Consider the following 10,423-nt stretch of genomic DNA (forward strand, 5'->3'; position numbering starts at 1 on the left):
CCGCCTGTTCCTGGTGCACCCAGAGGGGAGGGGCTGGGGCTTCCGGCAGCACCTCTGCCATGCCCTATGTCCTGGCCTGGGGCCTACAGACCTTCCTTCCACAAGGCTCTGACATGTCCTGTGAGTACAGTCCGCCCAAGCTCCAGTGGCCTCAGCAGGGGCCAGGACCTGAGCCAGTGGGTGGCCGCACCGCCCCGAGGGCCTGGCCTGAGGGGGGCAGCCGCGGGGGAGGCCCGGGGAGGAGGTGGCAGCGATGAGGCCGAGGAGGGCCTGCCGGAGGCCAGGGGAGGAGGACACGCACCAGGAAAGGGACAGACTCCAAGTGGCCTCCGAGGGGTGGGGGGCGGGCAGACTGGTGGCTCCAACCCTGGGGTGCACGGTGCCCTCATATGGCACAGCACTGCCACCCTCCACCTACACCCCTGCCTGCAGGGCCTCGTTCTTACGTGTGACGATGGGAGCCTCGGGCCCCCGGGCTCTGGCGCACGGCCAGGCATGACCTTCCTCCACCGTCCAAACGGACGAAGCTGGGCCCGTGCTCCCCCCAGGGTGACCCTCACCCCGGTCCAGCCCACGCCCCGCTCCGCTGGACGCCGCCCTGGCCACCCTCGCACACCCTGGGATTCAGCATGTTTCTCGCTAGAGTCAGCTCGGAGCGGGGCAGGATCTGTGTTGCCCACCCCGCTCCGCCCCTGCCCTGGCCACTGGCCCCCGCTCCACGGCCCACCCCTCCCCGCCGCCCCAGCATCCAGCCACCAGATGCTTTGTAAATGTCTCCACAGCCTCGCCGTCTGCCTCAGCCCTTTATATGCGGAAAGGATCCCTCCACCTGTACGGGGAACCCCGCCTGCCCCGCCCTCCCCTCCGCAGCCCACCAGGCCCACCCCCTGCCGCCCGGACCACTGGTGGCATCCACTTGGATGGATGGTCTGTGTCCATCCCCGCCAGGCTAGGCCCCGAGTCTGTCCAGCTGCAGCCACTGTCTGCATGCAGCTGGTGCTCAAACGCCACACACAGTCGGTGTTCAAGCACTGCATACAGCTGGAGCTCAAACACTGCTGGTGTGGCCTCTCAGCTTCGAGGGAGAGGCAGAGCCGCGTGGTGTCTGGGGGAGGGGTGCTGCCCAGGGCCAGGTTTTGCGGGGGGGGGGGCCCTCCCCGGGGCCGCTAGAGCTCTGTGGCCGGCTGGACCAGGTGGCCGCTGAAGGTGATGTAGAGGTCGCCGTGCTCGCCGTAGATGGCGTTGTCGCGGTCCCGGTGGACCAGGCGCACCCAGACGGCGTCCCCGGCGGCCAGCGGCAGCAGCAGGCTCTGGGCCTGCATGGCGCTGCGCTCGCCCGGCTGCGCGCACAGCACGGCGGCGGCCTCCCGGTTGCACATGATGTGCAGGTAGGTCTCCTTGTAGCTCCAGGTGTGCACGTTGAGGCTCAGGAAGTAGACGCCAGGCACGGCACACAGGAAGCGGCCCGAAGCCAGGTCGAAGGCCCCGTCCAGGTTCACCAGCTCCGTATCGAAGGGCACGGCCTGCAGGCCCTCAGCACTGTGCAGGCCCTCGCGCCGGCCCACTGAGAAGGCCGCGGAGGCACGCCGACAGGGGGCTCCGGGCAGCCCCACCTGCCCCTTCTGGCCCTTGCGGCCCCAAAGGCCCCGGGAGCCCGGCGGGCCCTCCTTCCCGCTCCGGCCGGAGGGGCCTCTGACCCCCGCCTCGCCCTTCTCACCTGCAGGGGGAACAAGGAAGCCATGGCTCAAGATCTGGGGTCCAGAGTCCCGCGGGGCAGGGAGAAGGCACCCCCAGGGCTGGGGCTGTCCCGGGGCCTGTGCAGATTGCCACGCGGGGGCGGCGGGGCGGCCGGAGCTGCCGCAGGGAGGGTCTGACCTGGGCTTTGAGGGGCAAGGGGCTGGCAAGTTGGCCCCCAGTGCCGCAGGGTGAGGACCGCTGAAGCTGACCTCCCTCCAGAGCGGTTGCCACTCGGGGACCTCCCTGGGGTGCTGGGCCTGGGGGCCACCGCAGGGCCTCAGGCCACCTCGCTCGCTGCCTTACGCAGCAGCTGGGAGCCAGGGCAGGCCCCCAGGTGGCTCTGCAGCCCCGGCGTGCGGTGTCCTTTGGGCCCAGGGGTGGGTGCGGCGGCCTCTGCCCGCACTCACCTTTGAGAATTGAGATGTCGATGGTAGGCCGCAGATGAGGCAGCTGCGCCCACTGCTCCGGGTCGCGCCTGCGGGCTTGGGGGCCGGGGGGCCAGGCCGGGCGGCAGCACTGCACACAGGGCCGTCGGGGCAGCCCCAGGCCGGGCCAGGTCCCCACAGGCAGCCCCAGGAGGAGCAGGAGGCCAGGGGCCACCATCCGTGCCAGAGCCTGGGGGGTGGGGGGGGATGATGGCGTCTGAGAAGAGGTGTCCCTACTGAGCCCCAAACCCCACAGCGGCCCAGGCCGTGCCCCCTTGTCTGGCCAGGGATTTGCCCCTGTAGGGATGGACGATCCGGGGACTCCAGGGGACTCGGTGGGCCCCAGACAGGGTGCCCGGCCCACACCCCTGACAGACATTGCAGCGCTTTCACCCGGACCTGGATGTGGCCCCAGAATCCTCAACACGCCACATGGGTCACAGGGGGTCTGAGGGGCCAGCGCAGGGGCCAGCTCACACCTGTCCTCCCTGCAAGGGTGGTCCAGGCAGCCCCACCCCATCCAAGCTGGCCTTCCGGCTCCTTCTCTGGGTCACCCTTGCCCCTCGCTGGGGCCCTGGCTCTGCCCTGGAGCAGTGCCGTAACTCCCTGCAGTCACAGAGTCTTGGCCCCCAAAGCCCCCACGGCTGGGGACCCCACACCTGGCAGACGCAGGAGAGCCGTCATGGGGGAGGCTGCTCGGGTCCGGCTCTCTGGGAGAGGGCAGTGGGAGGGCAGCTGGGCCGCTGGGGGAGGGGCAGGGACGGGCCAGGTTGGGTGGGGCCCCACCCGAGGCTGTTTCCCCGGGGCGGGGCGGCTGCCGAGCTGGGCAGAGGGCGATACCCACACCCTGAGCTGCCAGAGGAGGAAGGGCAACTCGGGAAGCTCCCCAGGGTGGAAAAACTGTCTTTAATCCCCAGCAGCCCTGGGCCTGCTGCCTCTGCCTCCCCTCCCTCCAGAGACCCTGCCTGCACCCGGCCCCCCCGTGCTGCTGCGGGCCAGCAGGCTCCCCGGTCGGTCTCCCCAGGGCTGCACCCAGGGCAGGCCTCTTGTGAGGGCGAGCGTGTGAGGTCAGGGTCCTCACTCTTCCCTGTGGAGCGACCCTGCTGAGAAAAGACCTAGGATCTTCCTCCAGGAAGCCCTTGGGGACTGCAGTCCAGAACAAGTTTCTTCCTCTTGCAGTGTGTCTGCAACCCACTCGCAGAATGAGCTTTCCAGGAGGTGGAGCCCCTACCCCCCCACCCCAGAGCCCAGCAGACCCTGACCCACCCTTGTAGCTGCGCTGAACCCTGCCAGCCCCCCCCCCCAGAGGGACCTGACAGGAATGAGTGCCCTAGGGGATCCTGCTCCACCGACAGGCCGGTGCCTCTTCACGCCTGAGGCCTCAAGCATCGTGGGCCTCCAGGCCTGCCCAGGAGACAGCCCACCCGGGTGCTTGTGAAGACCACCCCTCACGCCCGAGCTCCCAGGTACCATCTCGCGGTCGGGCGCTGCTGCCTGCCTGCCGCTCTCCGGCGTCACTGCCCCAGAGGCCCGTGAAAGAGCCCTTTCATGCTGCCCGGGGCACCACTGCTTCCCCTGGACCCGCCAAGACCAACACGCGCCGGGCCAGCTCCCGAGCCCCTGGGCCCCACTGCCCGCCACCCGGCCGGCCCTCTCTGCCCGCCGCCGGCCGCGGGGGCCGCACAGCCCTTCCAGGGTCCTCCTGCCACCCCTGTGACGTGGCAGGGGTCTGGGGGCCTGGGGCCTCTGCGGTGGCTGGGACCGGTGGGCGGGGCGATGGCCCCGTGGGCTGCCCGTCGGCCTCCATCTGGGGTGCGGCGACCTGGCAGGGAGTCAGGGAGGCCAGAGCTGGGGCTGGACAGAGTCTGGTGAGGGCCCGTTGGCCAAAGTGGGGGGTGGGGGGTACAGACCAGGGCCACCATGCCTGTGCCCGACCCACTTGGCTCTGGCCAGGCCCCTGGTGTCTGCCCCCACCTCCCACGGTGCCATCGAGCAGGAGACACGCTGTGACCCCCCGGTGGGGCCCTCGGCCCAGCCTCTCAGAACATGAAGGGCGGGCACTGGCACGTGATGCCCCCCAGTGGGAATGACTCACAGGGCTGCCCAGGCAGTGCGGGAGGGGCTGCGCCCACTGTGAGCTGGAGGCGGGGCCCACACCGGGCCTGGCCTCATCCCACTCTGGGTCTGGACAGCTGGACCCAGGGCCCAGGGACAGGGCTGGGCGCCCTGCCCTCCGGATGCGGGCTCGTGTGATCCCCTCAAAAGTGTCCCCCACCCAAGCCAGCTGGGAGGCACCAGCCTGGCCCGGAGGACTGACAGCCGGGGGGTGGGGGCAAGGACGGGGGAGAGGGCAGGAAGTGGGCCCGTGGCTGGGGGTCTCTGCCAGGTTGCGCGGGTGTGAGGCCCTGGGCAGGGGCCACATCCGCTGGAGCTGTTTCCCGGGGCTGACAGCTCACACCCCATCAGGGCCCGGCTGACCCCTCTGGGGACAGCTGTCTTCACCCCACAGTCTGCAGGTGGCACAGACAGACAGGGGGTGGAGGCCCAAGGCCCTGACAGTCCCCGCACCTTGTCAGCACGTGCTGGGGGCTGGCGGGTGTGGCTCTGAGACCAGGCAGCCCCCCAGAAGCCACTGCGTCACACAGGCCCGGGCCCAGGGCAGGTCGGAGCACCCCCTCTGGCAGTCCTGCTATTGTGTCTGGGACACTGAGAGAGGAGCAGATGCCCAAGTTCTGCTGCTCCCTGCATCTGAGCCTCAGTTTCCCCACCTGTAAAATGGACACTAATGGGCTCAGAAGTGGCTGGAGTCCCCTGTGGTGGACAGAGCCAGGTAGAGCACAGCCACCAGGGGGCTTGGCAGGCTCCAGCCATCCTGCAGGGCCCCAATGTCCCTCCCCCGTTCCTCCCCTGACACCAGTGGGCAGAACTGCCCGCCCCCCATGGAGATGGGTGGTCACACTGCACTTGCTGTCGGGGGAGGGGACAGTGAGTTAAATTTTCCCTGCACTGAGCGGGGCACCTCCTCAAGGGGGGATGAAGGGCCTGGAAGGGGCCCTGGGGTCCCTGTGGTCTGGGTGTGCTGGGGCTAAGCCCAGGCCCCTGGGACCCTGGCTGCAAAGCATTTGCTTGGGCGTGGGTGGGCGGCGCCTGGTCTCTGAGAGGAGGTGGTCAGCAAGGCCTGGGGTGACTCAGCAGGTGGCAGGAGGACCTGGACAGAAATAGCCTTCCCTGGACACGCGGCCTGACATCTCCGTGACGACGAAGTGTGGCTGAGCGTCAGGGCCCCTCGGGGTCGGCAGCCCACGGACGGCCACAGCGTCACCCGCAGGGGGCTGGGCCCCCTCACTGCGTCCCGCCCCCCCCGCAGCCCAGGAGGGCCATACTGTCCTGTGACTCCAGCCTGGGCAGGGGGACCCGATGGCCCTCAGGGCCCCCAACTCAGTGGTTGGCCCTCACATGACGGGGGTACGGGGAATAGGCAAGTGCCTGTGACCACAGACTTCTCTAGAAGGGGCCACACAGGTGGTCCTGGGAGGAATGGGCGTGGGCTCTGGGGCCGGGCATGCTGGGGTCCCTCACTTGCCATGAGAGTGACTGTGTGGCTGGAAGACTCCACAGACAGGAAACCCAAGGGTTTTGGAAGGAAGCCAAGGGTAAGCCAGCTGTGCCAGGGCCGCTCTGGGGCAGCAGGGGGCTTGCAGGGGGAGCGGGGAGTGGGCGACCCTGCAGCCTCTGGAACATTCTTCTACCCCCATCCTCAGCATGCTTCTCCCTCCCCAGAGGCAGACTCAAGTGCAGGCCCAGTATGGGCAGAGGGCCCCAAGGGCAGTGCAGTGGGGGCTGCAACCCTCCTGCTGCTGTGGGCGCCCAAACCGACCCTGCCCCTCCTCCCAGGACCACAGAGTCTGAGATCTACAACTGCGCCACCCTGGAGCCCGGCAGGGTCAAGGTTTCTGGGGGCCGCTGGAGAGGCCCAGGCTGTGCCCAGGAGCCTGGCCAGGCAGGGGGGGGGGGGTCGAGACTCAGGAAAGCCATCGCTCAGCTCCTGGGCCTGATCGTTTGTCTCTACAAAGGGACAAAATCTCCAGCTATGATACAACCACAGAGGAGCCCTTGCGGGTGGCTCCCCGGGGACTGTGCCCTCCCAGCCTGGGGCCACCAGCCCACTTTAGAGATAATGCGCCAGGCACTGCACTCCCTTCACACTTAGCTTCCAGCAGCGGCCCCGGGTGGGGGCTGGGATGAGAAGGCCCCGGGTGGTAATGGGCTGAACAGCGGTGTGTGCACTGCGGGGGGTCATTATCTCCCAGGGCCCTGACAAAGCTTTCTGGAGAGTTCTACTGCTGAGCCACCCAGGGCGGGGTGGGCAGACAGTGACCGGGAGCTGCCTGCTCACAGGGTGGGCACAGCGGGAGGGGTCTCCTTGCCAGGAGCCATGACAAAGGCGGAGGGGGGGGCGCTGCAGCTGTGCCCAGAGCCTTGGACACAGGGCAAGGATGGTACGCAGCCAGGAGGGCCGTGGCAGCCCTGCACCCCTGCACCTGCCACTCCCCAGCCTGACTCGCTCACTGGCTGAGAAGCCGGACTGGGAAGCCAGCCACCCGAGGTGACCACGGTGGCTGGGAGCGGAGGGCCCCCCAGCTCAGGGTCCCCCGCATCTGTCTCCCCAGGTGCCCACCCCCTGCCGGGTGGAGGGGGCAGGAAGAGGTCTCTGTCCCAGGCCCTGCCTAGCGCCCTGCATGGATGCTCACGGCCCGGGGCCCAGTCCCGGAGGGTAGAGCTGGCCTCCCGGTGACAGTGTCCAGGACACACAGAAGAAAAAGCAAGGAGCGTTGGTGGTTGCTAGGGGACGAGTGTTGTGGCGTCCGTGGTGGCGTCTAAGGTGGGCAGAGCCCCCATCCGAGCCTCAGTGGGCTCAGAGCTGCTGGGGTCCAGGGCCACTGTCAGTGCTGGTCAGTGCCGAGCAATGCGGGGCCTCCAGACCCTGGCTGAACCCTCTCTCCGGGTGGCTGGGGGGCGCAGCTCCGGGCAGCAGGACTTGCCCTGGGAGAAGGCGCCGCCCCCTCTCCTCCCACAGGCCGGATTGCCCTGGCAGGTACCACCGCCCAGACTCCACCACACACCACAAGTAGAAAGCTAACGTGCTCTTTATTTGAGGGGCGGGGGGAGAGCCCCTTCCCCAAGTCCAGCCAGGCCACAGGGGCACGTGCTGCGGTGCCCTGCTCACTGGTAGCCAGCCAGCTGGAGGGGCGTGGGGTAGCGGGCACGGTGGGTCATGCACTTCTGCCGGTCGATGTAGAGGCTGTTGGTCTTGATGGCAATGTCCTTCTCCAGGCTCATGCGCGTGTCCTCCAGATTGCGCAGCGACTGCTCCGCTTCTAGAAGTTTCTCCTTCAGTGCCGCAAGGGACATGTTCAGCTCCTCCACCTCGCTCACCAGCCTGTGAGGTTGGGGGACGGAGGTGTGAGCTGGGGCCTTCGGGCTGGGGCGGTCAAGACCCAGGAACCCCGCGAGGGGTTCAGGCCAGGAGGCTGGGCCACAAAAGGACCCAAACAAAAGTCCGAAAGGGAAACCTGCCCCCCCCCCCCCCCCCCCCGACGGCTGGGAAGGGCTCCGCGCACAGGACCGCGCGGCAGCTCGGGGCAATGGCAGGGGTGCGCTGAGGCCCATGGCCCCCTTCATTCCCGGTGCCCCGCGGGAGGCCCCAGGTCCCCGGAGGAGCTGCGGGACCGGAAGGAGGACCACCGGGCGGACGGACGTGCGAATGCTCGCGAGGGACGTCCGAGTGCTCGCGAGAGCAACTGGTACTCGGTAAGTTAGAAAAACCAGAGACACATCCCGCGAGACTTCGGGCCAGGGGCCACGTGTTCCCCCAGAGGTGTGGGAGGCACCCCCGAGGCAGAGTGCACCGGGAAGCAGCCAGGGATCAACCAGCGGCCTCGAGACTCCCTGCCATGGAGATTGCGCAGCACGGAATGACGCAATTGCCATGCTGCCTGGGACCCGAAGTCTTGACAGAGCCCCGAAGGCACATCTGTGTCTAGTGTGCTGCGTGCGGGTAGGACGTGGGGACACCCGCATATGGGAGCCCCGCTGTGTTTCCACTGCAAGCCTGCAGGCCGGGGAGACGCGCGTGGATGGCGGGTGGTGGCCTGTCGCGCTCAGGACAGCCTCGGCGGGCACAGCCATGGCAGGCACCTGAACTGGGCGGCGTCTCGGCACAGCTCCACGTTGGGCCGGTGTGAGCGCTGGTATAAGCGGGTCTGAGCCACCTTCAGAGGCGCCTCCTTGTCCTTGATGGCCTGCTTCAGCACTGCGACGTTGTGCTCCTGGTCCGTGATCTCCCGCAGCGTCTGCACACAGAATGGTCCCTGGGGCGGGGCCATAACCTCCACCCGCCCAGCTCCCCCCCCTCCCCAGCCCTGGGGCTGCGGCCACTGGGCAGCCCTGTCCACTGGCTCTGGGGGACGGACGGAGGCCAGAAGATGTGTGCAGCCACCTCCACCCCGCCGAGGGCACCCAGAGGACAGAGCGGGGATGGCAAAGCCTATTGTCCGCAGCTCTGGCCCCCATGCCCCCAGACCTAGTCACCAGGCCCCCAACCCTGGTCAAGAACCTGAGAGACTTGGCAGCAGCAAAGACCACACTGAGAGCCTAGGGTCAGAGCCCTACCTGGCCTGGCCACCTCTTGCCACCTTCCCTTCTGCTCCTGCCTCACAGCCACCCCCAATGTCACCTGGTTTCTCAGTGGCTTAGAGTGTGCTCAGGAAGGAGTGGGTGCCTGGCCTCTGGGGTCCCTCAGGATGGATGGGGCAATGGGGGGGCAGGGACTAGGCCAGGTTGTGACCATGGCATAGTAGCCAGGAGCAGGGCTGGGCCACAGGGAGCTTGGTCCCTCAGTAACCAATGCCCAGCTCCGAGGGCGTGGCTTGGGTGTGGCCTAGGCTGGCCCACCCGCCGGCGTGGAGGGCGTGACCTGAAGGTGCGGGCGTGGCCTGTTCTGGGGCGTGGCTCGCAGGCTGGCGGGCGCGGGCAGGTGTGGCCTGGAAGTGTGGGCGTGGTCTGTTCTGGGGCGTGGCTTGTACGCGGGCCCGGCCTTCACCTTGTGCAGGTGGTCGGTCATTTTGTGGCGTGCGTCCTCCAGCTCCTCGCAGCGGCGCTCGAAGGCCAGGTTCACAGCGTCGCACTGCAGCCGCAGGTCCTCGGCCGTGTCCCGCAGGATGCAATCAATGAGCACCCGCAGGTTGACCGAAGCCAGGCGCTCGCGCTCCGCGCGGTGCAGGTTTTCCTGGGTGAACCGGGCCCACGTCTCTGGCGTGGAGGCGCTGTGGGTAGGGAGTGGTCCGCCGTCATCAGAGGCACCAGTCAACGGCCCCGACCCACCCCGCCCTCCCGCGACCCCGCGTGACCCCCAGCACAAATCACTGCTCTCACCCCCCCCCCACGCGCTGCCGCATGACCTCCGCACACATTGGACCTGCGTCCTTGTGCCCTCCCCTCACGCCCTCAGCAGTCTGCGTCCCCCTGCCTCCTGCCCTTCCACCCTGCCCTCCTCCGACCGTGCCCCCGCCGCCCGCGCCCTCTGCCGGCCGCCCTCCCGTCCAGCTCCTGTCTTCCTCCGTGGCTGCATCCCTCTGGTGAACTGGGTGGTGCTGGGCGCTTGGGCAGGGATCCTGCCCCTGCCCACGCTGGGAACAGATAGAGCTGGGCCCTCCGTGTGAGGCCTCAGGGGCCAGTGGGTCTCTGAGGATCCCCGCAGAGGCACCAGGAGCTCTAGCCCCATCTTAGTTGGGGGTGCATGGAGAAGGGGCTTAGGGGGAGGGCCCTGGAGGCGCTGGGGCTGAGGTGACCCACCTCTCCTCGAACTTGGCGGAGTGCGGGTAGAACTGCACCTCGGCGCTCTGGTTGTGGAAGTGGGCGCACGTCTGGTCGATGTTGTAGGCCTCCACCTTGTCGGACCAGTCCATCTCACACGTCTCCTTGTGCTCCCGGTTCCGCCTGGGGTGGGCAGGATCTGCGATTGCTGGGGTGGGTGGGTGGGTGGGCAGGGACCCTGGGTGCCACCCCCAGGAGCAGGCACCCCTCCAGTTCTCAGCTGAGAACCAGGACACCTCATCTGTCCAGTGTGGGGGTCCTGGGGCACCCAGGCTCTACCTGACCACCAGTGTCCAGGATCAGCTGCTCCTGGCCCTGGACAGTTGGCCTGGGCTCTGGGCGCGCGCACCCCCCCCCCCCCCCCCCGCACATAGCAGTTACCGCTA

General features: G+C 68.3%; 2 protein-coding genes across 2 annotated transcripts in view; both read right to left on the reverse strand.

Moving 5' to 3' along the window:
* Positions 1 to 1,166: 1,166 nt before the first annotated feature.
* C1QTNF8 (C1q and TNF related 8) lies at positions 1,167 to 3,737 on the reverse strand. The gene is made up of 3 exons (XM_029946249.1): positions 3,633 to 3,737; positions 2,145 to 2,352; positions 1,167 to 1,717 (listed from the first exon to the last, which is right to left on the reverse strand). The coding sequence occupies exons 1-3, from the start codon at positions 3,633 to 3,635 to the stop codon at positions 1,167 to 1,169; spliced, it is 762 nt and encodes a 253-aa protein (XP_029802109.1). The 5' UTR covers positions 3,636 to 3,737.
* Positions 3,738 to 7,291: 3,554 nt separating this feature from the next.
* TEKT4 (tektin 4) overlaps positions 7,292 to 10,423 on the reverse strand; it is a 5,950-nt gene continuing 2,818 nt past the window's right edge. Inside the window, exons 3-6 of the mRNA XM_029948215.1 lie at positions 10,017 to 10,173; positions 9,265 to 9,487; positions 8,361 to 8,515; positions 7,292 to 7,602 (exon numbers count right to left, since the gene is read on the reverse strand). Of these exons, the coding sequence (XP_029804075.1) occupies positions 7,386 to 7,602; positions 8,361 to 8,515; positions 9,265 to 9,487; positions 10,017 to 10,173 (752 nt within the window). The 3' untranslated portion in view covers positions 7,292 to 7,385. The remainder of the gene's footprint in view (positions 7,603 to 8,360; positions 8,516 to 9,264; positions 9,488 to 10,016; positions 10,174 to 10,423) is intronic.

The sequence above is a fragment of the Suricata suricatta genome, chromosome 8 (genome assembly GCF_006229205.1).
Source record: "Suricata suricatta isolate VVHF042 chromosome 8, meerkat_22Aug2017_6uvM2_HiC, whole genome shotgun sequence".
NCBI lineage: Eukaryota > Metazoa > Chordata > Mammalia > Carnivora > Herpestidae > Suricata > Suricata suricatta.

What these genes read in the sequence shown, in the direction of transcription:
- C1QTNF8 (XM_029946249.1), bottom strand. An exon ending in CGACATCTCAATTCTCAAAG is followed by an intron (nt 1,718 to 2,144) that starts GTGAGTGCGGGC and finishes TTCCCCCTGCAG; the next exon opens with GTGAGAAGGGCGAGGCGGGG.